At 42.1% G+C, this 27,603-nt stretch overlaps 1 protein-coding gene across 3 annotated transcripts in view; it reads left to right on the top strand.

The window, feature by feature from the left end:
- SEMA6A (semaphorin 6A) overlaps positions 1 to 27,603 on the top strand; it is a 196,816-nt gene that overhangs the window by 120,680 nt on the left and 48,533 nt on the right. For all 3 annotated transcript variants that reach the window (XM_084833924.1, XM_084833923.1, XM_084833925.1), the window contains exons 7-16: positions 1,327 to 1,417; positions 6,355 to 6,474; positions 8,470 to 8,558; positions 9,389 to 9,606; positions 17,616 to 17,747; positions 20,633 to 20,788; positions 22,645 to 22,821; positions 24,450 to 24,590; positions 24,729 to 24,809; positions 25,799 to 25,857. In XM_084833924.1, coding sequence (XP_084690050.1) covers positions 1,327 to 1,417; positions 6,355 to 6,474; positions 8,470 to 8,558; positions 9,389 to 9,606; positions 17,616 to 17,747; positions 20,633 to 20,788; positions 22,645 to 22,821; positions 24,450 to 24,590; positions 24,729 to 24,809; positions 25,799 to 25,857 — 1,264 coding nt within the window. The remainder of the gene's footprint in view (positions 1 to 1,326; positions 1,418 to 6,354; positions 6,475 to 8,469; positions 8,559 to 9,388; positions 9,607 to 17,615; positions 17,748 to 20,632; positions 20,789 to 22,644; positions 22,822 to 24,449; positions 24,591 to 24,728; positions 24,810 to 25,798; positions 25,858 to 27,603) is intronic.

Below are 27,603 nucleotides of genomic sequence, written 5' to 3'. Positions count from 1 at the left end.
GAAGATACATGACAGGAAACAAATGATGACAAATCACTCATTGCTTTAAATCGGTCTCTCAGCACATGGGACTGAGAGTGATTGGATGAGACTGATGGTGCTTAGATGGCTTATTATCCACACTAGGGTTTGGTTTGGTTTTTTCAAATCCTGTATCTTATGCTTTTCCCTGTTGAAGTAGATTGCATTTGCTAGGTGGATCAGAACCCAAATAAAACAAAAGTCACTGCTGAGTAATCTTAAAATACATGACTCCTAGGCATGTAGGCTCTGCACTTTCCCCTGCGGCTTTGACTATAAACCTGCTGAACCTCTGCTTTGTGTCGAGCTGGTTATTTGTATAATTACTGCTACCCTGTGGAGAATTAGTTTCCCAGGGGTTACACTTAAGGCTGAGATTTACAAGTACTTCACAGATTAATTCTTGACAGACAGAAAGAGGATTTATGTATGACACTGGCTGAAACTAACATAGCAAATGTGCTCTTGAAAGGGAAATTGGCTGGATAAAAGTATGATTCCAATTATAAATAGTATGGGGGAGAGAGGCTTGTAGTAGGAAAAAATTCAGGCCACATTGCCCTTGATTGGGAACTGTGAAAAAGCAGGGCTCCTAGTTGTGTGGAATGCTCCTTGTGCACACACACTTGTGTGCATCTTGCAGACATGGGATCTGCCTTCCACAAGAGAAAGGGCTCTGCTAACGGAAGGTCCCTCCACCTAATTTGTGTGAATTCCCCTCCCCTTCACACACATCGTGGCTTACCCCACTCCACAGGATCTCCTGACTCTCTGTAACATTTTCAGGAAGGAGTGGGCGAGGAAGTCCACTTCCACCAAAATAGTTGATCCAGCTAAAATCTGGATCTAGCCCATGGCCAGGAATATGCATACAGTGTGGGGCAGAGCCAGCCCCCTCCCACCATATGCACATTTCTTGTACGCATGTAGGCCCTGTTGCGTGAACAGGGCTATATTGTATCATTGTTCTGGGTGGAGCTTGACTACTTGCCAGAATCACAGCCTGCTTAGCCTCAGTTACAGTTCAGCAACAGTGACAAAAATGTACATATGAAATATCTGCCAAGATTACTTATGAAGTGTATGGGATAGCTCAGAGAAGATACTACAGAACATCTTCTCACTGCTTTCCTAGAGTCTAGACAGATGCAGTTTAACGCTGTAGTATTGCAATATTCTTAAACACAGTAAAAACAGCTGAAAAGCGATGGGAGGAAAAGAATTCTGAAACGAACGCCATGAGAGATCATATAGGGCAGTCAGTTCTGTTTGCCTCTAAAGAGGTATTGCTGTTTTGTTTTGCAGATGGATACTCTGGAATTTCTGGGAGATGAGTTCAGTGGAATGGCCAGGTGTCCTTATGATGCAAAGCATGCCAATGTTGCATTGTTCGCAGGTAATAAAGAAGAGGAAAAATAACATATTCCATTACAGTGTTGCACTTACTGTATAACACTTATTTTCATACTGACAAGGTGGCAAGTTCATGAAGTATACCTATACTATATCTAAATACTTAAGAGTATACCTACAGTACAAGTCAGAATGAAATTATTAGTTGATATGTCACTTGAGTTTGGACTAATAAGTGGAAGGTAAAAAATGAAAAATGTAGACCTCTCACTTTTGCAAGTCATTTTCAACCAGTGTTTCCTTAGTAAAAAGTATACTAATATAACAGTGGGCGGGCTTGAGGCAGAACCCTTTCACATCCTGCTTCTGGGTTTGTTTGTTTTTTTGTTTGTTTTTTAAACAGCTTAAGAAACAAGACTTCATCTTTTGTTGTTTGTATTTTTTATGAATTGTTGGGAACCGCCCAGAGAGCTTTGGCTTTGGGGTAGTATAGAAATGAAATTAATAATAATCTCATTATTATGTGTGAACCGCTATTATGTGTGGTTCTACTCTTTCTGAGCTAAAATAGAAAGGAGAAGAAAGGACAAACCTGGTGTGATTAAGCTTCTTGATGTTTTGTTACCAGCTGTGGCAAGAGAGGGGACTAAAGTGGAGTCTGTGGGTGTAATCATGATTTATTATGCATGCAATGAAATGCAATTAACTCTTAATTCTTTTTGCAGTAGTTTAAAAAATTGAGTGCATATTAGTGGGGTTAATTTGGGCCATTGATTATGGAATGGCATTTTGGAATTTTGCTCTTTATAGATTTTAGATTAAATTGTCTCATTACTGAAATTGTGTTAGCATGAACCTCCAATGATCCCATTTCAAATGTAGCTGTAAAATATTCAGTAGCATTGTAGAAACCATCTGGGATAACCTTTTGGAGTATTTTTCAGCAGGTGCCTAGCTACAGAATAGCCAGTGCTGACTACCTGCTATCCCACCACACACCCCATATATATGAAAAATGTGTCTGTTGTATAAGAAACTAAGGGTGCAATCCTATGCATGTTTAAGCAGAAAAAAGTCCTACAACTCCCTGCATGCCTCAGCCAGCCATGCACCCTAATATACTCAGTGGAGGACAGCGGCTCCGATTTTGGTGGGGTTTGAATCCTTTCTAGGTTTCAGTCAAAACCAGCCAGAACTCTAAAGGAGCTGTCCAAGGTACTGAATCTATTTTTCGGGTAGGGTTCATTACATTGGACAGCTGCTTTAGAGTTCTGACTGAAACCCAGAATGGATATGCAGCCCCACCAAAATGAGAGCCACTAGCCTCCACTGAATATACTAATCCATAAAACAATAATGCCAGGGCATTTGTTTCCACCCAATTTTTATTTCAATCCTAGGTTTTTTATTTGCTGATCTACTTATAGCGCTGGTGCAGCTGGTGCAATGTCATTTTTGGTGACATTGTTTTGGCACGTCTTTTGATAAGATTCAGTCTTCTGATTACTTAGGCTGTCTCCAGACCAGCACAGTTGTCACGTATGCACTGCAAATTCCTGTGCATATTTACTCAGCAGTAAGTGCCACTGTGTCCAATGGGGCTTACTCTCTAGCAAGTATGTTTAGGACTGAAAACTCCCATTTCATTTCCGTTTTGACCGTCTCTATAGCAAAACAAAACTGCAAATGTTTCTTGTACAGATGTTGTCCGTCCTTTCAGAGTGGCACTAAGTAATTCTTTTCCCGTATGAAAGCTGAATTTGTCAAATTGCACTCCTGTTCCAGCACGTGCTTGTGTGCGTGCGCGCGCACACAGACATTAGTTTGTCGAGAATGTGTATATCAAAATCAAAGTGTATTCTTCTAAAAAGCCTTTGGAAGTGCAATTTTAGTTGCCTAAAATGTCCTGTCAAATACCACATTCTTTTATGTAATGGCTTCTCTAAATAGCATTGCTGGAATTTGAAATACTAAACTAATCTCATGGAGTTGCTTAAAACCATCAAAAAAGCCAATTATTATTGAGTTGGAAAAAATGAATAGCTTCGACACAACTAGAAATGAACTGACCTGCTTATTGAAATTTCACATAGATAAGTAAAACATGTCAGGTTATTCTAAATAATTTATAAAAACCAATCAATGTTTTTAAAGTTTAAGATATGTAATGTAAGCCTTATTACAGTGAGTAGCAATTGTGGGAATCAATTCAGCTGCCCAGAACTTAAAATAATCTCTCTCTCTCTCTCTCTCTCTCTCTCTCTTGTGTGTGTGTGTGGGGGGGGTCTGTTAGCCTTCTTGCAGTCATGTGGATGATGTTTGGTCAGGGATAGAGCAATCCTATGGCCCGCTAGACACTGTCTAGCAGGCCATAGGATGTGCTCATTTCCAGGAACCGACTTCGGAGTCCGTGCACCAAGGTCGGTTCCTGGAAAACTGACTGCCTCTCTCGTCTGCGCTACCTCCAAGGCAGCGCGGAGAAGCCCCATCCTCCACGCTTGCAAGAGGAGCATGGAGTGACTAAAAAGGGGTGGAGCTGGGGGGCGATCCAGGGCGGGGAGAGCAGAGCTGCGCGTATGATACAAGCAATGTGTCATACGGCAGCTTCCTCTCCCGGTTGTCCCCCCCGCCGCTAGACAGCCAAAAAGAGCTGTCTAGAGAAAAATAGCAAGGAAGGAGAGGTGCAGAGGGAACGATCCTCCCGTGCCTCTCCTGCCTTGCTTTGGATAGGCAGTCGCCTCTGAAGTTGAAGGCGGCTGCCTATCTAGGATTGCGCCCAAAATCTGCTAGAACTTGCCTGGAAGTAAAATGAACACATAGACCCAGCATGGTGTAGTGGTTGGAGTGCTGGGCTAGAACTCAGGAAACCCAGGTTCTAGTTCCCACTCAGCCATGAAGCTCACTGGGTGGCTTTGGAGGAGGATAATGTATGCCGCCTTGGGATCCTTGAAGGAAAAGGTGGGATATAAATATAAACAAACAAACAATTGCATAAATGAGAACTCAGACATGTATGTTATCCATGCAAAGTATGAAACTGGGAATGTACATTGCTGACTACAGCAGCCTGTGCCTGGGGAGGGCAGAAAGTAGGTCTCTAGATGTTTTCGACTTCAACTCCCAGCATTCCTGACCATTGGCCATGTGAGCAGGGGCTTCTGGGAGTTGAAGTCTCAAACTTCTGTAGATCTACCTTCTGCCCACCCTTGTCCTACCCCTACATATTGGTACCTAACGGTAACAGTGGCCAAGTTCATACAATCAAATTGGCCCACGATGGCTTAAATAAGCCACTGTGGTTTGCAGGTGCCCGTTCCATAACCCAATCCCTGCTCGTATGTTCTTGTATCATGCGAACACAGTGAGAGTGGGTTGTTGGCATGGTTAACAAACCACCCGCAACCCTAAAACATCCATGGGTTCTTGGTGATTTGTTAACCATGCCAACAACCCACCCTCGCAAGGTTCACATGACACAACAAGCCACAGTTGTGGCTTGAATATTCGAAATGGCCACATGCCGCTAAGCCTTGGGAGTGAATTAACCCACTGCAGCTTAGCATGATGTGTGAACAGGCCACTTGTTTACAACACACAGACATAGCAAGAGAGGCTTATTGTTGCATGAACTTGTGCTCTTAAGAAAAAAAGGAGGGTTTGTTGTTGCTGCCTTACACCAACCTATCCTCCTCAGCAGTTCTGACAATTGTTTCAAGGAGCCCTTCCTCCATTTGTTCCAGCCAGAGCTGATCTCTCCTGATTAGAGGTGTTGCTGGGGGCAAAATAAGTTCAACTCCTTTGCTATTGCTGCAGAGGAGGATGGTTTGGGACAGCAAATGGCAATGACTCCTGTTTTTATTCCCTTTCCAAAACAGCATACAAAGGAAAGGGCTGTAGTTCAGTGGTAAGGCACACAATTTCCATGCAGGACCTATGTTTAGTCCCTGGCATCTTCAGGTAGTGCTGTGAAAAACCTCTGTCTAAAACCGTTGCCTAGTGTATGATAATACTAAGCTAGATGGACCAATGGTCCAGGACGGTATAAGGCAGCTTCTTAGGTTCTGTGGAGCAGACAGGCAATAGCCTATCACCTCTGTGTGGAAATCTCTCTGTCAACAGCAAGAGAAAGTACAAGACAGGACCTATGAGTTCCCTTGAGATTTGACAACCACGTTACCTCAAGGGCATCAGGAGTAACAGTTGCAGAAAAGTGCATTTACCGCCAAAGTAGGCAACTTGTGGGCCTCCAGAAGCTTTGGCCTACAACTTCCATCAGCCCTAGCTAGTATGGCCAACGATGAGGGATGATGGGAGTTGTAGGCCTAGACATCTGGAGAGCCACAAGTTGCCCACCCGTGATTTGCTGTGTTGATGGTCACCCTGATGACATTTGTAGCCTGCGCCCATTCTGGCCCAAGTGCATGGTGCTGGCTGTGTCATCCCACGCCTCCATCACCACCACTCAAAACCCAAGGTGGGAAGCCCCTCCCCGCTATTACCTTACTGATAGCAACTGAGTCTTCCACTTAGCAGATGACCTCACCAGACACTACTGTTGTAAACATAGGTAGGAAAGAGCTCTTCCACCCCCCAAAATTCCCAAAAGGTCAAAGGGGACGCCCATCCACACCTTCCCTGAGTATGTGAACTAAGCCAAAGTGATGATTTTTTAAGTTATTGCATGCATGGATGAATTTATCTCTTACTATAACTGGGCTGTGCATATCAAAGTACATTTCCGTGCTGTTGGTAGGTCACAGTATCTTGTGCATGAGAAGAGTGCTGAACATGTTGTTCAAACTGGAGCAGTGTTAAGACGTTTTAATTCCAGTACATCCAATCAACTAAGCATAGGCCATTTTCTTTAGGATTAACCCATTTTGTATCTCAGCATCATTTGAAAATGTGGAAATATAAATTGCACATTTATTTATTTATTTATTTATTTATTCCTCTTTCCATTCTCACCCCCACCCCAAGAGGGAAAATTGTATTCTGCCACTGTGACGGACTTCCTTGCAATAGATGCAGTCATTTATCGGAGCCTTGGAGACAGCCCAACTCTGCGGACAGTCAAACATGATTCAAAATGGTTGAAAGGTAAGTAAACAGAAGCAGAGAGTGGGGAGGGGGCAACACTTTTGATTATAGTCTTGGATTCCTGATAGACCTTGCTGTGCTATTTTACTTATCTTTACTGTGTTGCTTTACAGTCCAGTCTTTTAGTGATTTTTACAAAGAAAAGATGTTTCAAGCACATGGCAGCTGAACTTCATTTCAGCAATGCCTTCTGTCAGATAGAGGGCACTACGTTACCTTTTTTTACTGGTACGTTTATTTTGAGGATGCGAGGGTTCGCCCTCTGAAGTTGCTAGACAGTGATACAAAACCTTAAGAGCCACCAGAATAGGTGCATCCAATTTTATTTTATTTTGTAAAGCCTGGCTAGAATGAGGATTGGGAACAGATAAGGAGTGTTTTGGAGTAGTGATGGCAACATCAACTCTTCCCTCTGATTGGGTAAGGTAACTCTTCACGCTTTATGAGGTGTAGAGAATTCGTTCTGCAGTGTTAAGATCCATCAATAAAAATAAAATAACAGAACCTCCATTTTATTGTTATGAAGTACTGAATGGCTGCTGCAGAATTAGGCAATTCGTATGTTCTAAATAACCTCATTGTTAAGAATGTTGCCATTCATTCTTTTCCAGAACCGTTATGAATGGGTGCTACATAGCATTCTGTGATTGTGAAAAGGGAGCTTTTGCCTGTAGACAAAAATGCAAAAGAGAGAGAGAGAGCAGTTTGGAGATGATGAACTTAGTTCCAATTTTTCCTTTAAAATTCTTGTATTTTTATAGTCAAGCAAGCATTTCCTACTTCTGCATGTGACTATGCGCAATGCTGTTAATTCTCTTTGGAAGAAATAATCCCACTTCAACAAATTAAAAGGATCCAAAGTTTGTATTCGGAGTAAATAATGCAAATCAAATAGTGTTATCTCTAATTTACTGCAGTGCCTAATTTATCCTGCCATCAGGTTTCAGGGTTCTTTCCCTCAAGGACAGAGGACAAAGTAGAGTGGAACAATGTGTAATTTTGAGAACAAGCCAATCGAGACAAAGGATAGGGAAAAGGAGACACGGGAAATACAAAGCGACAGGATCCCCAGATATCTAAATGGGGTGGGGGGAGGGATCCCCAGCCAAGAGTGCTGTGAATTCAGACCCTTCAACACCGTCCACATGTTTCCATTATATTCTTCACATATATAAGAACTGGAGAAGACCATATGTATAAACCTTTGAGTCCCTTTTCTAAATTCCCAGCTCTCTTTCTACCACACACATACACACATTTCACAAACTTCTTCACTATTGTTTAGGTCATTTTTGTATTATACTATAATCTGATAAGGCTGTGCATTTTTCTCAGAGACCCCATCTCCATCTTTATATACAAAAAAAGCAGTAAGGTTAAGGCTATTGGAATTGTAACACCAACCCCATTGCATGTAATTTTATAACTGTGAAAGCTGTTTCACTTGGTCTAGGTTGCACACTTTGTGGTGAAAGTCAGGAGGTTTTCCTTGACATTTCCTGCAGGAAACTGGATTACAACTAAAAGTACTGATTTTACAGAGAAATTTTGAAAATTGATGTTTGAGGTTGAATATAACAGCACATTTCAGTCTTAAATGAACTCTATGAAATGTTTTATCTACCATACTTTGATTTTTTTTTTCACCACAAAGAAGTAGGACCTAATTCTGAGAAATGTAAATATGTCCAGTTCTAGAATAAATTGCTTTGCCTACAGTCTTCTTCTTTAGCTATAGTTTTGGCATGAGCAGTCCTCCCTTTGTGGGCGAGACCAGTTCTGCTTGCTTCACAGGTCTATGGTAATTGCAGTCAATATTGTTTCAGTAGCATTTAAGGATGTGACTGACCAGCATAGAGACTAGACTAGATCAGCTACCTAGATGCCCTGTTGTTTTCCAGCCAGTTTAAACATCTGCATAAACAGAATTCATCTCAAATTGATGTGTTTTTCTCAGATTTTCATATTTATATGTGCATTTTGTTTTTCTTGCAGAGCCTTATTTTGTCCATGCAGTGGATTATGGCAACTATATCTATTTCTTCTTTCGAGAAATAGCCGTGGAATACCACAGCATGGGAAAGGTAAGGGGTGAAAACTCCTTGTAGACCAGTACAAGTTAGGGATGACCTTGAAATGAGAGCCATAAATCACAGTGACAAGGTCATGTTTTGAGAGGATTCTGCTGCTTGTGCCAAAGGTTGGTTGGAATGCGGCATTGCACTGCCTTGATATAAAACATTCTGGCTTGTGATGGTGACAAGATGCATTTAAAAAAAACTCTCCCCATTAAGCTGGAAAACATATGGCAAATTGATTTAATTCAGAGCTCCAAATAATCATTAAAAGTCTGACTTTAAAGCAAGGAAGCAGCTGTATTTGAAAGACCTTCATGAGAACAACAGAAGTAAATGGGAAGAATTTCAGTCTTGCCATGTCATAAAGAACAAGGAAAGCCTTATTGGAAAGACGTATTAAAATGCTTACGAAGTTAAAAAGAAGAAAGGCGTAAATAAAAGCCTGATGACACTTGCATACTTTTAAAAAATGCTGAGAATACAGGACTCGGAGGCTGGCAGTGTAGGCCGCATGGATTGCAAATATAGAATGTGCTTTTGTTTGTAGAAATAGGAAACTTAGTGGTCTGCATAGAAATGAGTTTTATATGGGCTGAGAACAGATATCCTGAAGGATTTATGTCTGTGTATGAAATGTCTCAGGCTTATCTTTCATAGCACACTGGTCCAAAGCTGAATTTTCTTCTGTTTGTTATTTGTCACAGATTATAGGAAACATGGAATCAAATTAAGCATCCAGCATTGTCATTTCGGTCCTTTTAAAGAAGAAGAAAAAAACTCCAATAAAAACATATTTCAGTTTCTGTATTCCTCCTTCCCACTTTCTCTCACTGTAGGTAGTTTTCCCCAGAGTAGCTCGAGTTTGCAAGAATGACATGGGTGGATCTCAACGAGTCCTAGAAAAACAATGGACTTCCTTCCTGAAGGCACGACTGAACTGTTCAGTTCCTGGGGATTCACACTTCTACTTTAACATACTGCAGGCAGTTACAGATGTCATCCATATTAATGGTCGGGATATTGTCTTAGCAACCTTCTCCACCCCTTATAACAGGTAATCATTTTAATATAGGGTTGCTGGTTTTGCTGCCTATTTGATAACATTGCAATAACAGAAGAGAACAGGTATTGTGGGATGTTCATGGGCAAAACAGCATAATTAAAGTTCAGCACAATGTGGAACCACAGTTATAATTCTATACACAATGATTGTGGAGCAGCATTGACAGGGTAGTGGTAAAGGCACTTAGTGTGGAAACATCCATTGTTCACTGAACTACATTGCCATTAACTCCCACACATGGTAACTTAGTTGATGACACATAGAAGTGGCAAGACTGGAAGTGTATGTGACTCACAGATCCCCTTTTCATGCTTCCTGAAGTGTGAAAGGGGATCTTGTAAATCTGTGCTCCGGTATGTTGTGTGAGCTGTATCTTCCTTTGGAATCCACACATCTCACACCAAGGGAGATATGCCAGTTTGCCATGTGTAAGAATGGACTGAGGATGTGTAACTCACTAATGATTGTGCTCATGCCATTTTTCCCCTTCATGGATCACTGCCTTGTTGTGGCGAAGGGGCTTGTGTAACTCAGTGAAGCCATAAGCTATGCCGTGCAGGGCCACCCAAGACGGACAGGTCATGGCAGAGAGTTCTTACAAAATGTGGTCCACTGGAGAAGGAAATGGCAACCCAGTATTCTTGCCAAGAAAACCCCATGGAACATATCACAAGGCTAAAAGATATGACGCCGGAAGATGAGCCCCTCAGGTCGGAAGGTGTCCAATATACTACTGGGGAAGAGCAGAGGGTATTTCCAAGTAGCGCCAGAAAGAGTGAAGCACTTGGGCCAAAGCCGAAAGGACACTGAGCTGTGGATGTGTCTGGTGGTGAAAAGAAAATCCGATGCTGTAAAGAACAATATTGTTTAGGAACCTGGAATGTCAGATCAATGAATCAAGGTAAGCTGGAGGTGGTCAAACATGAGATGGCAAGACTGAACATCGACATCTTGGGAATCAGGGAACTAAAATGGACAGGCATGGGCGAATTTAGTTCAGGTGACCATCATATCTACTATTGTGGGCAAGAATCCCTTAGAAGAAATTGAGTAGCACTCATAGTCAACAAAAGGGTGGGAAAAGCAGTACTGGGGTACAATCTTAAAAATGATAGAATGATCTCAGTACAAATCCAAGGCAAACCATTCAACATCACAGTAATTCAAGTCTATGCCCCAACCACTGATGCCGAAGAAGCTGAGGTTGATCGGTTCTATGAAGACCTACAACACCTTCTAGAACTAACACCAAAAAAAGATGTCCTCTTCATCATAGGGCATTGGAATGCTAAAGTAGGAAGTCAAGAAATCACTGGGATAACAGGCAGGCAAAAATGGTGTACAAAATGAAGCAGGACAAAAGCTAATAGAGTTTTGCCAAGAGAACACGCTGATCATAGCAAACACTCTTTTCTAACAGCACAAGAGGCGACTCTACACATGGACATCACCAGATGGTCAATATCGAAATCAGATTGATTATGTCTTTTGCAGCCAAAGATGGAGAAGCTCTATACAGTCAGTCAAAACAAGACCTGGAGCTGACTGTGGCTCAGATCATGAGCTTCTTGTTGCAAAATTTCGGCTGAAATTGAAGAACGTAGGGAAAACCACTAAACCATACAGGTATGACCTAAATCATATCCCGTATGAATATACAGTGGAGGTGAGGAATAGATTTCAGGCATTAGACCTGATAGACAGAGTGCCTGAGGAACTATGGACGGAGATCCGTAACATTGTTCAGGAGGCAGCAACTCAATCCATCCCAAAGAAAAAGAAATGCAAGAAAGCCAAGTGGCTGTCTGATGAGGCTTTACAAGTAGCTGAGGAAAGAAGGGAAGCAAAAAGCAAGGGAGAAAGGGGAAGATATATCCAACTGAATGCAGATTTCCAGAGAATAGCAAGGAGAGACAAGAAGGCCTTCTTAAATGAACAATGCAAAGAAATCGAGGAAAACAACAGAATGGGAAAGACTAGAGATCTCTTCAAGAAAATCGGAGATCTCAAGGGAACGTTTTGTGCAAAGACGGGCATGATAAAGGACAAAGAAGGCAGGGACCTAACAGATGCAGATGAGATTAAGAAGAGGTGGAAAGAATACACAGAAGAACTATACAGGAAAGATCTTAATGTCCCTGATAGCCATGATAGTGTGGTCACTGAACTTGAGCCGGACATCCTAGAGAGTGAAGTCCAGTGGGCCTTAGGAAGCATTAGTAACAACAAAACTAGCAGAGATGACAGTCTTCCAGCTGAGCTATTTAAAATCCTAACAGATGATGCTGTTAAAGTGCTGCATTCAATATGCCAACAAATTTGGAACACTCAACAATGGCCGCAAGACTGGAAAAGGTCAGTTTACATTCCAATTCCAAAGTAGGGCAACGCCAAAGAGTGTTCAAACTACTGCACAGTTGCGCTCATTTCACATGCCAGCAAGGTTATGCTCAAAATCCTACAAGCTAGGCTTCAGCAGTATGCGAACCGAGAACTACCGGAAGTACAAGCTGAGTTTCGAAGAGGCAGAAGAACTAGAGATCAAATCGCCAACATTCGCTGCATCATGGAGAAAGCAAGAGAATTCCAGAAAAACGTCTATTTCTGCTTCATTGACTACGCTAAAGCCTTTGATTGTGTGGATCACAACAAACTCTGGCAAATTCTTAAAGTGATGGGAGTACCAGACCACCTTACCTGTCTCCTGAGAAACCTGTACGAGGGTCAAGAAGCAACAGTAAGAACCAGAGATGGAACAACCGATTGGTTCAAAATTGGGAAAGGAGTACGACAAGGCTGCATATTGTCACCCTGCTTATTTAACTTATATGCAGAGTACATCATGAGAAATGTCGGGTTGGATGAAGCAGAGGTCGGAATTAAGATTGCTGGGAGAATTATCAACAACCTCCGATATGCAGACGATACCACCCTAATGGCAGAAAGCAAAGAGGATCTAAAGAGCCTCTTGTTGAGGGTGAAAGAGGAGAGTGCAAAAGCTGATTTGAAACTCAACATTAAAAAAACTAAGATCATGGCATTTGGCCCCATCACTTCCTGGCATCTAGAAGGGGAAGAAATGGAAGCAGTGACAGATTTTACTTTCTTGGGCTCCAAGATCACCGCAGATGGTGACTGTAGCCATGGAATTAAAAGACTCTTGCTCCTTGGGAGGAAAGCTATGGCAAACCTAGACAGCATAGTAAGAAGCAGAGACAGACATCACCCTGCCGACAAAGGTCTGTATAATCAAAGCTATGGTTTTCTCAGTAGCAACGTATGGCTGTGAGAGCTGGACTATAAGGAAGGCTGAGCGCCGAAGAATTGATGCTTTCGACCTGTGGTGCTGCAGAAGACTCTTACGAGTCCCCTGGACTGCAAGGAGGTCAAATCAGTCAATCCTAAAGGAAATCAACCCTGAGTGCTCATTGGAAGGACAGATACTGAAGCTGAAGCTCAAATATTTTGGCCACCTAATGCGAAGAGAAAACTCTCTGGAAAAGACCCTGATGCTGGGAAAGACTGAAGGCAAAAGGAGAAGAGGACGGCAGAGGATGAGATGGCTAGATAGCATCACCGATGCAATGAATATGAACTTGAGCATGCTCCGGGAGAGAGCGCAGGACAGGAAGGCCTGGCGTGCTATCGTCCATGGGGTCACAAAGAGTCGGACACGACTGAACGACTGAACAACAGCAACAACATGCCATTTTTATATAATGTGTGAAGCATCCCTCAAAGTTGCTAGACACAATTCGCTGGGGACAGCTTCTGCTCAAGGTGGAAGAGAACAGTCTACTCCAGAGCAAGTCCCATGCATATCAGCAGGATACTTTCCTATCAGATTGTATTCCCTGTGAATTACAGGGAAATTGAGTGCATGCCAAGTCGGAATACTTCTACCTCACCATATACTTAAGTTTCCTTTCTGTGAATGGATGCGTCTTGTACAGCATCCAGCGCAACAGATGGCCTGAGCACGTCAGTGTCCTTGCTTATTCCTATAATACAAGCAATAAATAAAAAGTAACTGGGGCCATTATTCTGACACCCATAGTATTTAGGTCAGCTAATAAAAAACTTTCACAGCATCACCTCATCTGTTAAGAATTTGTAAGCACCGGTATATTGCCACACACTTCTTAGTAATTTATGGAAACGTGCTAACGTCCCCTGTTTCTAAGGTATCTGGGAAACTTTAGCAAATATGCTAATTAAAGTAAAATTGCTGCTCTGGCCACAGGAGTCTGTTTCCCTTCCCATGTTTTTGATTAGAAGGGACATTTGAGGGAAGAAGGAGCGCTTCCGTTCATGTACTTACGTTATGGAATGGCTACCTGAAGTCAAAGGGTAACCTCAACAAGGTCAACGGCAGACCTCCCACTGCTTTGAAATGGGAAGAAAGTGTCGGCAAGATGGCTTAATAGCTACTACTGGCAACCCAAATTAGAGCAGCTGCTTTGGGAGTGATTAAGCCATGAACTGAAAATACAGCCAAACACAAGAAGTAGACACTTTTTTATTTGCAAGAAAATCATTGTTGAAAAATAATATGTATTTAGCCAAAAGGGAAGAGCGGGGGAAAGAGAAGCACTAAAAAGACTCAGTAGGATTGAGTCTAACATTTTTTCAACATTTTGCTTAATAACTTATTGATTTAACGTATTCACTGATTTAGTTTTCCTTAGTAATATTATTCCTTCAGGGCAACCCATCAGCCATGTATGTTTTCCCTCTAGCCATCTTGCTATTTAAGAATTTGTTTTCTTCTCCCGCAGCCACAAACTAAGCTATTGTTAAAAACAACCTCCTAACCAGCAAATGAACATGTAAAAGCCAGCTTGTGGGTTCCTTCACTTCGGCACACTCTGTCACACTCCCAAAATGGAATCCAGGCCAGTTCTATGCAGATAAAGTCAAATACCCACCCCTCTGAGCTGAGCTGCAAAGGCAGGCTTCTTCAGTAGGATCACACAAGGATGAGAGAGTAGAACACCAATGCAGACAGGGATAGACACAATCCAAATACTCGTACTAAAAGATACAGTAGTTTATGCCTTATAGAACATTTTCCAACCTGGTGCCCTGCCCCAAATTCTTTGGATTACAACTTCTATCTCCCCTGACCACTGGCTGTGCTGGTTGAGGCTGATGGGAGTTGTAGTCTAAAACATCTAGAGGGCACCAGGTTGGGGAAGGCTGCCTTATAGAGCAGAGTCCATGGTGCCTAAGACATCTAAGTCCTATGCAGCTTGGGAGCTGGGTACCTGAAGAAATGAGTACCTGCCCCCAAATCAACCTCCTTGTGCATTGTGTCATTTATGGGGGCTCTCCTCCAGGTGCCTTTGCCATTTGTGCAAAGGTGGCTGGTGACCAGAGACCTTCTTGGTTGTGACACTCCATCTTTGGAATTGTCTCCAAAGGAGCCTTGACTGGTGCCTAAACTATTGTTTTTTCAGCACCTGGCAAAGATCTTTTTATTATATCTAGTTGATACTGGTTTTACTGTTGCTTGTAAACTGCTGTTTTATCATTGTTTTAAGAATGAAGCCCTGTTCAGAAGTTCACATCCCAGGGGCCTTGAACCCCATGAGGGGGAGAGCAGTGATAAGCCCAGTTGCCGCCCTCCTCATCACGGCCTCATCACCTGTCTCAGCAGCCCTCCACGCATTGGGAATTGAATTTCTGCAGGAGGAAGCCTGCTCTACTCGAGAAAGCTCTCTGTGCCATTTAGAACCCTGGAAAACTGCACAGGGACCTAGCTGTGAAGAAGTTGCCCCTCCAATACATGGAGGCGTGGGGCCTAGAGGCTTGTTCCTGCTCTCCCCCTCACTCAGTTCTAATCACTTCTGAATAGGATTGTGGTATCGTGTTTCATTGTTATTGTTATATATTTTGGGTAGACTGCCCTAGAATTGTTGTTGTAGAGTAGCATATATATTAAATAAGTAAATAGTCATATGATACTGGTCGTGGTGTAACAACCATTTGCTTGAGTTGTATCCATTAAGGCGCCATCCTCTAGCTAACTAATTTGCTTGAGTTGCATCTGTGAAGGCAGCAGATGCTGTCGGCTCTGGTCCTTGTCAGTATGAACATTCTTCTAGCAATTGGAACCAGCTCCCTGATGCATGCACCAGTTCTTTAAGCATAGTGAAATGTGTAGCCGTATCACTGATTGCAAGCTAAAAGCAGGTACACACTCAAAGTTTCACATATATCCGCTTCTGATGCGAAATGTGAAGCGGCCTTGCCAGACCACACTGTAAGCGAGTGGCACCTTTTTTGCTCCCTGCCCTTAACAGAGTCGTTGAAGTCCCCTTCCATGCACAGAGCAGCAGAGGCAGGGCACAAGCATTAGCCCTGCTGTTTTGCTGAATCGGGGCCTGGAACCATCTCCTTGAATTGGCACAAAGCCACACATTCCGGGACTGTTCCACTGCCAGTAAGTCTTGTGTCAGACTGTCCGGGACTGGAGCACCAAACAAGAGTATAGAGCTGTAACGCATCATCGTTACAATAATGCACAATAAGTCTAATGTATTCTTGATACAGCTGCAGAGATGATGGAAATAGGTAGATCTCATCTTTGGGCTACTTGGCAAATAGGTCTCATCTTGTGGGTTACTTTGAATGCATACAAACACACACCTTGGGAGTACAAATTTATTTATTTACCACCTTTATAAGTATAGTTTCACTAATTTTCACTCCACTTATTGTCATTTTGGGATAATGAAGGGCACAATTCTATGCATGCTAGACAGAAAAAAGCCCTAAAACTCCCAGTATTAGGACTTTTTCTGTCTAAACATGCACAGGATTGCGCCCTAAAACAGATACTTAACATTCTATTTTAGTTTTGTTCTCTAATAGGGTCTTGTTATATCACCATTTCAGTATTATCCCCAGTATTATTATTCAGTATTAGAGTGTCATGTTATATTACCTTCTCAGTATTATCAAAAAACCAAATTCCGATGGTTGTATGTATGATAATAACTTATCACCTTAAATCAAGATTATAATTCTCAGCCAGATGGTACTCACTATCTGATCAGAATCATGTAGCTTAAGACAGACACAAACGTACTACAGTAGAGCATGTGTAAACAACAAAGGCCAATTAATGAATAATTCATACCTAAAAGCCATTGACTAAAAGAAACATTTAAGCCCATCCAAAAGTGTTTGTGTAAGACTGTAATTATATTTCGTGATTGCTGTTATTAGGTTACATTCAAATAATCGGAAAGTCCAAATTTAAATTTTAGTGGGAGTAAGGCAAAGCTGCATTTGCTTCTGCAAACTCTTTACAGTTGACTGAGTTAAGCAAATTCCTGCTCACAGGAACTCAGCCAGAAACATACAGGAAAATCAAATGACGCTCAGAACCTCAACAGTTGGATAGTGGTATTTTGCTGAACTTTCAGGTTGAGTGATGTGCATCAGTATGCAAAATGTATCTGCTCCAACATCTGAATGATTTCTAGGATGCGACCAGAGACCCAGCAGGGCCCACAAAATTTCATATCAAGAATGTGTTAAATTTACAGCATGAGTTTCCATCCAGAAAATGGATTGTGCTTTAGATAATCCATTAATCTCCTGGTACCACAAGTTGTCAGAAGTATTATTTATTATTATTTATTACATTTCTATACCGCCCCATAGCCAAAGCTCTCTCAACAGTTTACAAAAGTTAAATCTCTGTTTATCTCTGAATCTTCTGAGTCTTCAGAATTACTGTAATACACAATTGCTTTTATCTTTTCGAGGAAAACTGTACTGACAGGAACTGGCGCCCATTGGAGCATCTCAAATGTCTGCATGGGGGCAGCCTTTTACTGTCAATACCCAGAGGTTGGAGGAAGGTTCAGCATCAAAATGGCCTGTGACAGGAAGGCTTCTATGCAGCATGTTTTCAGACACACACACACGCACACAAATTACGCATAACTTCAAGATGAGTAACTATTTCTGGAAATGTCACATTGCAGCATCCCTGGCTCTGCTGTCTGCGCTTACGATATTCTTGACATTGCCAGTGTATTTACTGGGAGATTCAAAGAACAGAAGTCTCCAGATTCAATATGGACACCAGTTCCTGACGAACGAGTGCCCAAGCCCAGGTACTTTTCTCTAAGTTTGCTGCCATTCCAGGACTGGGAGTTCGATGTTTTTCACAGCAATGGGAAAGTTAGTATAAAGCATAAAGGCAAGAGAAGCAAACACAGAAGAAATGGGAGTGTCACTCAAGCAAAACCAAATGGGTTCATGCCCTCCACCTGCTATAACTGGTTTGGTCAGGCAAGAGGGAAACTAGTCTGGATGGACAACTAGTCTGAACCATTGTTTCCTAGAGAACAAAGGAGAGTTAGACTGTTTCCTAAGAAAACGTTCTGCTTAATGATGAGACAGAGAAAAAGACAATGATGCATGCCCCAGATATGACTTAATACTCAATCTCAGTTGTCCTTTTTTAGCAGGCAGGAGAGCCAGCAGCAATAGGCGGATTCACCACTGATAGAGGGCAGGGCCTGCAAACCAGCTGCCCTATCTGGAGAAAAGAACGCTTCCAGTTTCTGGCTCTGCCATCTGGAGGAGCAGCAAGGTTCCTTTGCTGCTGCTGAGCTCTTGCCTGTGGCCACAGCCGGTGTTGTTCAGGCAACAGCTTCTTCATTCTGCTTTGTTGCTCCCTAGCACTGCTATGCAGTCAAAGGAAAGAAGGTCAGAGCAGGCACAGATTCATGCCCTTTTGGCAACAGTGGTTCTTCCTCTGTTGCCCTACCTATAAATCCTCACTCCCCTTCAATATGGCAGGAAAAGAACAGCGCAGGTGATGCTCCTCAAACAGCAAATATTTGTGAGGCTGTTGCACCAGTCGCCCTCAGCTCAAGGCCCAGGAAAACGACAGCAGTCCAATCTCATGCATGGCGAACCACAAGGGTTCGTTCAGCAATGGCAAGGGTCTGTGCAAGGGCTGTTTATGGCATCAATTCTGCCACAGGCATGTGACTGCCTTAAAGTGGGGCCCAAGGAGGTAGCAGGGGCGGTGAATGAGGATCCTTATAAAATCCATGATTCCCCCCATTACCTCTCCCATCATCAGGGGAGTCAACCACTTAGAATCAACAGGATCATCATCATCACTAACAACACTGCTGCTGTTTTAGCCAGGGCCCAGCAGTGCAAACCCCATGGAAGCAGAAGGGGGAGGCGGGTGATTGCTCCAGTTAATTTCAGTTTCTGTTTTTGCTCCTCATATGGGCACCATGCCAATTCCTACGAGCGCTACTAGTGGCCTCTCCCCAAGGCTAATCTTTTGGGTGCCCATCTACTAGCACAGGCAATGCATCCCTCAACCTGCCCCTCAGCTCCCATCCCAAGGCACACCTGCCCAGCCACTGAAAGCACCTGATTCCATCATCTCCTAATCAGTCCTAATCAGAATCGGGGAGGGAGGAAGGAAGGAAGGGGGCACTTACCTTGCCACCGTCATCCAGCACAGATTCTTTAAAGGAGACCGTGCCTGCTCTAAACTACCTGCTTCGGTGGGTGAGGTGGGGTGGGGTGGAGAAGAAAAAGGGTAAGTGGCTGTTGCTTGAACACTCACTATGGCCCTGAAGAGCAGCAAAAGGACTCTGCTCTTGTACAGAGACAGAGACAGAAACTGAAAGAGTTCTTCTCTCTGGATGGGGCATCAAGACCTTCCTTTTATGAGAGGAGGAGATTAACCCATTGCTGTCTGCTCTCTTGCTGTAAGAATTGACTGTGAGGTAAATCATATACTGTATATTTCCCATTTATATGATAAGACAGGAAAACGGGATGTGAAAATACAGATAAATGTTAGGTTAAAAGAAACACTTGTTTTTTCCATCCCTGACCTTTTCCGCTCCTACCTCCCGTTTCACTTCTTAGGATATTTGCATGTCATTTCACTCTGTTTTTGTCCCTCCCTGTCCTGGTATTAATCTTCATACATTTTTCATGCATATGCACTTCCTCTGTCCTAAATTACGGGCTTTACAGAAAATCTCTTCAAGTAATGCTGCCTTTGCACAATTGCAATTGTGCACCCACACAAATTTGTAATTCCCTCACAGCCTTTTTGTAATTGAACGTTATCTGTAGTTGCTTAATCGTTGCACTGTGCGAACTTACAGTGTCTCGTTCTGCAATTCAAAGTCCGGACAAGCATAGCTAGTGTGGACAAGAAGGAATTGTAGAGAAGGGGACCCATCGGATAGGGCACTGTCAGCAAAAGGAAGTAGATTTTTCGGCTGCCAGTATATGACTGTTTTGGCCTAGCATCCATAAAACTACTGGGAAGATTCCAGGAATAAACTGAACACATTTGTATTCCAGTTATCCAAGACAGATAACACTGTGTCTTATTAAAGTACTCTGCAGACTCATGCTTAAAAGGCTTGGGTTTTCATACTTGTCAAAAATAAAGTGTTCTTGGGAGCCAGAGCAAAGAGGATGTTTATTCTGATGCTGGCTGGATTCACCCTCCAAGCTGTGTTTTTAAGCAGCTTTATTTCACACCTTCAGGGGAAAAAAATTCCCTTGTAAATTAAATAAAGGGCTCATAACTTCAAGAATGAGAGCCTTACAGAAGTACATATGGAGCATGCCTTAGGAGTGAACAGAACCTTGCCAAACTATGTATGTGTTTATTGGGTTCCATGTAGATGGATGAACTGTGAACTTGCATTTTACAAACTTCATAATCTGCTTAGGAAATTTATGTGCACTAATGGTCATAAATCAGGTATTCCCATGATAAAGTATAACTGAGTGCTGAATGCTAAACTTGCACTGTGGAATTACTAGACCCAGAGGAAATCTAAGAGTGTTCCAATTGTGGGCATTATGCATTGTTCAGTTTCTTTTACAAAGCCTTTGGCATGCTCACCTAATAACAGATGCTTAGAAAAACAGTTTATGTAGGATATTTGCACAAAAGCAGTAAATAATCACATTTCCTCCCACCCTGTTCTTAATTTAGGCCAGGTTCCTGTGCTGGCTCTACATCGCTTGAAAAGTATACATCCTCCAATGAATTTCCAGATGACACTCTAAACTTTATCAAAACACATTCTCTCATGGACGAAGCAGTGCCATCAATTGTCAACAAGCCATGGTTTCTGCGGACAATGGTTAGGTAAATAGCTTTCCTTCAGTTTCCTTTCATTTCTTGTCCCCCTGTTCCCCCCTCCCCCCGACACACACACACACTTGCTAATGCACTGCAATTTAATTATTTTGAAGTTCCATAGTCATGGTTCCCAGGAATCTAGCTAGGAACTAGATTGAAAACTGTTTAAAGAACTGGAAGTAAAAACGAGGGATAAATGGAAGGGATAAGTTTTTACAATAGTTACTAGCACAACCCCAATAGATCTGTATGCGACTTAAAATATTCTTAAAATACTTTATTTATAAAATAAAATAATCTGGAGTTGGGGCTGATCAGGGAAATAATTATGATTGTAGATTAAATTGAATTATTCAGGATGCTGAGATCCCAAGCAGACTTGGAAGGGCTCCAATGGCATCTCTCTAAACTGGGCTATAAATATAAACAGAATGTTAAGCGAAATGGACCTTTGGTGTAGCCCATTAAGGCAATTGTTATGTTCTTACGAGGTAGGACAGGGATGAGGAGGTTACCACACTACCATGAGAAGAACTTCGGTGGATGGAAAGATGTTGCTAATTCCATTCAAGTTGCCTTCAGCCCATATCTCAGAGGAAACACCAACTTGTGTATTTACCTTTGGGTCAGCATTTTAACTTCCTCAAAATTAACAGGTAGCTGAAGGGCACGTCGACCGGATATGAAATCTGTCTGCTAGGATGTTTTCAGGATATGCTGATGTCTGTCAGGATATGTTAAGGGCAACTTCAATGTTTACACTAGTTTTAAAGAGAACTATCCACATCCAAGTACTCCTCTGTCAGCGTAAGAAGAAATAATAATAAAAATATCTTCTCTCCCTCAAGGATACATAAGTCAGCAGCCTTCAGAATCTGTAATTTCTAGTAGCTGTAAAATACATAAAACGATCTATGAGCTTCATATTACAGGCAGATTTGCACATTACTTTTTCATATACTTGTCCACACTCATGTATGAGGGCGTTTATAGATTGTAAGTATATTGATTTGTGTCTCAGTGCATGTGTCAGGAAGCTGATTTCCTCATCAGTGCCTGGAAACATATATGTGGATTTTTTTTTTTTAAACGTGTTGACATTCAGCTACACCAAGGGTGCTGAACTTCCGGCCTCCAAGCCAAATCTAGCCTGCCTGGGGTCCCAATCCAGTCCTTTGGGTTTCCCCAGATGGCCCCAACCTTTCTTCCCCAACCGCCGATCAGTGGTTTCCCAGCCTTTGCACAGTTTTCCCCCATTCTAAAATATTGAAATTCCTCTCCTAAGGCTTTGTTCCTGTCAGTAAAACCTGCTAGTAGTTTTGACCTCACCCCTTTTGCCTTCAGCCTCACCCACCACTGGAATGTGGCCCCAAAGAGCTTCTCCTAAATGGAATTCAGCTCTCATGCTAAAGAAGTTCAACAACCCTGAATGAACACATTACAAAACACACAGCTTTGTTCATAAGTTTGTGCCGCATGTGTATAAAAATATAATATAGAATTTAGTTCTTAGAATCCATGCAGAAAACTTTCAGTAAACCAGAAAACAGACAGTGAAAACCTGCTGCCTCTGAGCACCCAAAGTTTGTCTCTCTTCATGTGTTTGCCTCAAAGTTACTGAATGGATATTACATACAAATCAGCCTTGTGGTGGTTCCATTTTGGCCATCTTAGGCCCTATTTTGTGCTGGGTGAAAATAATTTGGATCTTCCTCACCTGTTTAAGTGGAAAATTGTGTTTATGCATGAATAGATAAACTTTGCTTTCAAATTACTCAGTACTTATCTACAAAGTGGGAAAGAATTATAAAAGAAACGACAGGCTTAATGTGATGATTAAAACAGTAATATTGTCATTCCAGATACCGCCTGACCAAAATTGCTGTAGATAATGCTGCTGGGCCAAATCAGAATCACACTGTGGTTTTCCTTGGATCAGAGAAGGGAGTCATTCTGAAGTTCTTGGTCAGGACAGGAAGCAGCGGTTTTCTAAATGACAGCCTTTTCCTGGAGGAGATGAGCATTTACAATTCTGAAAAGTGTGTATCACTGGTTCTTTCTCTGCATTTCTTTTAACAAAGAAAATGTTAGTTCTCAATTCTTACATATTGTGCTGCCCCCATGGAGAAAATGACAAGAAACTATTGTTAATAGTTAATTAATTCTAAATTTATGTTTCTGTTTTCTTGTTTTTATGGATTTTTATTTCATCATGAAAAAATTAGTTAAGGTCAGCACTTCCCAACAAATAATCACACACACACACACACACACACACACACACAAATAGAACCTGGAGCTTGTTCAGAGAGCCTCCTTCCCATCCCAAAACAAATTATTTGGGGTTTTGTTGATCAAACTCCATCTCCAATTGCAACTATATGTTACTGCAAGTCTCCACAACACTCCCCCTGCCCCACCCCCCAATTTTAAATAAAATCTGGGAAGATGGCCAAGAAATGCATTTTATGTGAGCATTTAAAACCATGCTATCAACTTGTCCTTCTATGGCAACAATAGTAAATATTCCTTATAGGTGTGAAATTCCTGTCAGAATGGGGGTCATGGGGAGGGACTCAGATAGTTTAGCCAGGCCTAGAAAGTAGCTCCACTCCCACTCCTTGGTTACCCATGCCGAAGGAGATCATCAAGGCTACCACCACACAAGGAAGACTGAAAACCAACGCCAAACCCTTATTCTGCTCATGACAGCAGTCGGGTTGACTTAGATGATGGATAGGATTGGGGGAGAGCTTTTTGATTCACCCATACCTCACCAACCAGTGTGCTATTTAGGGTGCCACTGGATGGCACAGGTATGCGCTTGTGCCCCATGCTGATTCATAGCAGTGCCAGTGACTTGTATGATGGGCTGTGAGGCAGAGGAGAGGAGATGGGTTCTTCCCTACACACACTCCACAACACTTCTTCCATTGGCTGCGCCAGACCCTTACAGTAGGGAAGGCAAAGGATTTCCGTGGCTCTGTGCTGTATCACAGTGTCTCCCAGTCTCTTAGGCATGCTCCAGCAAACCAAGATACTGGCTTACTTAATAAGATTATTTAAGGACAATCCTACACATGTTTAGACAGAAAAAGGTCCTACAGTTCCCAACGTTTCCCAGACAGCATGGCTGGCTAGAGAATGCTGGGAGTTGTAGGGCTTTGTTTCTGTCTAAACATGCATAGGATTGCACCCTTAGTCTGCACTCCTATACCTATTTACCTGGGATGAATGACATTGTGGTCTTTTCGGTGCCAGGTACAGACCTTATTTTCCCAGGTATTTAGTCTTTCTGTTGTTTTTAAATCTGTTACAATATTTTTAAATTTTCACACTGTTGCTAGTTTTTACTCTGGTTTTATACTGTAGTTTTAAACTTTTCAAGTTTTATATTACATTTATTTTACTGTATTTTATGGGTTTAAGTGTTGTGAACTGCCTAGAGAGCTTCTGCTATTGGGCAATATAGAAAGGTTTTTTAAAAAACTCAGTGGGGCTTACTTCTGAGTAGACATGTATAGGATTGCACTGTTAGTGTGTCATCTAAAGAAATAGTAAATGTTGTATATAATTTTTCTAAGCTGAAAATTTCTGCACTCCTGTTGCATATCATATTGTCCAAGAATGATGGAACTGCCTTTTCCCCCTCCCACCTTCAAATCAGGTGCAGCTATGATGGGGTGGAAGACAAGAGGATTATGGGCATGCAGCTGGACAAGCGAAGCAGTGCCCTTTATGTAGCATTTTCAAACTGTTTAATAAGAGTTCCCCTGGGAAGGTGTGAGCGTCATGGAAAGTGCAAAAAGTAGGTATTTCTTGTCATCCCTTTCCCTCACTGTTAATTCCATTCTCAAATACACCAAATATTGACAGATTCATATTGACCTTGAGGTACTGATAGCACAGAATTCTAGAATGATCTGTATATATCTCCTCTATTAAGGGCCTGCATAGCTTCTAGGGACCCATATTGTGGATGGATGAAGGAAAGCGGGGCATGCATGCAGCTATTACCTGGAGCAACGTAAGTCATAATTAGCACTGGATGTATGTTTTAATAACAGTATTGCTCAAATATGCTTTTGGATAGAACTTAGAACTTTGAACAGACCATAATGAGCTTCTTGATAAGGGTAATAATGTTTGCTTGCTTGCTTTTCTCTGTTTCCATAGTTCTGTTTAATGCAGATTTATTTCTGATTAAGGCTGGAGCTATGCATACATGTAGCATGGGGATGCCACCAAGTAATGTCATCTTTGTGTTAGTTCTCCCCCTCCATCCTTCAACATTTAGAATCTCTTACCCCACATTGCAATGTCATGTCGTTGTGTGCTTTTCCAAACCTTCTCAGTATAAGGCAGCTTCCTTTGTTTCCCATATCATTGGTTGCTTCTGATGGGGACAGGGAAACTCACAACATAACATCACAGCACAAGATAAGTGATCCAAAATATGAGGATCCACTAGATTTCAGTCAGCTGAACCATGTGACTAAGATGATTCTAGTAAGGAAAGCATACATACGCTTGGCAGTTATTTATACAAAAAATCTAGGTTAGCGTAGGTTTTTCTAGAATAGACCCGGGTGGTTCTGTTCATCTCATTTCTCTAAGATCAGTTAGGCTTAGAGTTAGTGATTTACCCCAGATTACTCAACAGCTTCATGGCTGTTGAGTAATCTTGGGCGAATCATTGGAGTTTCTGGCCTCATATTTTTTTTTATTCATATACCATGAAACAAATCCCAGACATCCTCACATTTTAGAAGATAAATACTGCACTTTCTATGCCAAACCTGTATTTTTAAAGAAACAATATTCACAAAGTATTGCTCATTGAAAGAAGCCACCAGAGTGTAATGCAACAGGAATCCTTTTGCGCTTGCATTGTGCAAGTATTAGAAGAATAACTGTTTTTCCTCTGTTCCTTCCTTTTACTTCGAGGCTCTATGACCTGTATGTGGTGGGGCCTATGAGTGCAGTAATTCACACAGTTATGTTTCTCTTGTTTAGGCTGGCATTTGAGCAGGACATAGAGCATGGCAATACCGATGGCCTGGGTGACTGCCAAAGTAAGCAAAAGTGCTTTTTACTCTTTCGTTTTTCCTTTCGTTAGAGAATGTCTATACATGCCTGAGTGCCACCAGCTCGGAATCAGCAAAGGTAGAGATAGAAAATCATAACAGTAGTGGAAACAGCATTTATGGGTTCTATAAAAATACTGCCTGTTCAAATGGCAATTACGCTGGAATTAAAATCAAGTCCTGAAGGAAATTTAATTATAGATCTCACCTAGGTTGTGCGTCAGAACTGAGTTAATAATGGTGAGTGTTTCTGAATTCTGAATTAGGGAGTAGTGCTGTGCTGGAACCATGAAGGTGGTGGGTATGCATTTCACAGATATTTTTTTCTACACAAAACCTGTGTGGTCCTTCCATCATTTTTTTGGTGTTGGGAGCTAGAAGTGTTCACACAGCAGAAACATTTGTTTGTCACTTACTCCCAGGTGGCGCTCCAGAAAGTGAGTTGTTTGAAACCATTCTCAGCTGCTGCTTCAGTACTGTTTTCTGGTTTGAAAACAGCGTTTCTTCCTCCTAGCAACATCACAAAGCCAAATTAGATTTGGCTAGAGGACCAGTACCACCACAAGCCATACATGGTCAGCTGCTGGGACCCAAGCAGCCTGGGGGCTGCAGACACCTGCCCGGGGGCTGCAGACACCTGCCCTGGGCACTATTTCTTAATTACCTTTAATTTTTTAAAATTTGGTTTACTTATTTACTGGTGCTCTGGTGCCGATTGGCTTTTGGCTGTCATCTTGGATTTACCCTTAATGCCCCAGAAGTTAAGTTGTTCCAGAGTATCGTGAGGGAAAAGAGGGCTGCTGCCTCAAGTTTTTGTGGAGAGGGAGATGGCTTCTACCAATTAAACATGGCAGCCCCCCTATTTTTGTGGTCGTTGCCATCTTTCACATGCACACACTGCTCTAGACAATTGGAGAGCAAATCCAAGATGGCATATGAAAGCCACTCAGTGCTGGAGTGCCAAAACAAAAAATGTAAAGGTAAACAATTTTTTACTATTATTATTTTAAAAAGTGGGCATAGGTCAGGCATCAGTGGTGAGAGGGGGCCCACCCATGGTACTTTGCCCAGGGCCCCCTCAACACTGGAGCTGACCCTGTTGGACTATGTGGCAACATCACCATTATTAGGAAGATGAACTGTTCTCAAACAAGAAGCTAACTGCTAAAGCTGCAGTTGATATGTGCTGTAAAAAAAAGTTAAAGTTAAGGAGGGAAGAGTCTTTGGGAGATACTTTGGGCCCTTTGCCAGAATTGTTCACTTCCAAACATTTTGGCTCATCCCCCTTAGGATGCAATAAACATGTATTCGGAGTCAGATTTCAGCTACAGACTTTTAATGCAAATGTACGTTTGTTTAAAGCCGCTTTAAATAAATTCATGTTTGCTTTACTGTAGAGTTAGATTTTGTCTTGGACTGTGTATCTACTTAGGGACTACACAGCCTGTAATGTAGGCAAGCCAAGTTTTGGATGCAGGTGTGTTTAAGTGAATAGAGTTAGATATGAGTCTACGAGCCAGTCGGTGAAAAGGAAATGAGTTAGGGAGCACAAGCAGACCTTAACCGTCTATTGACTGTCTAAAACATCATGTAAGGGTGCAATCCTATGCATGTTTAGACAGAAGAAAGTCCTACAACTTCCAGCATTCCCCAGCCAGCTATGCTGCGAGTTGTAGGACTTTCTTCTGTCTAAACATGCATAGGATCGCACCCTAAGTTGTGGAACAGTAGTCT

The sequence above is a fragment of the Heloderma suspectum genome, chromosome 2 (genome assembly GCF_057233095.1).
Source record: "Heloderma suspectum isolate Gila_16-S chromosome 2, 16-S_ref, whole genome shotgun sequence".
Lineage (NCBI taxonomy): Eukaryota > Metazoa > Chordata > Lepidosauria > Squamata > Helodermatidae > Heloderma > Heloderma suspectum.
This window is presented reverse-complemented; position numbering and strand designations above follow the sequence as displayed.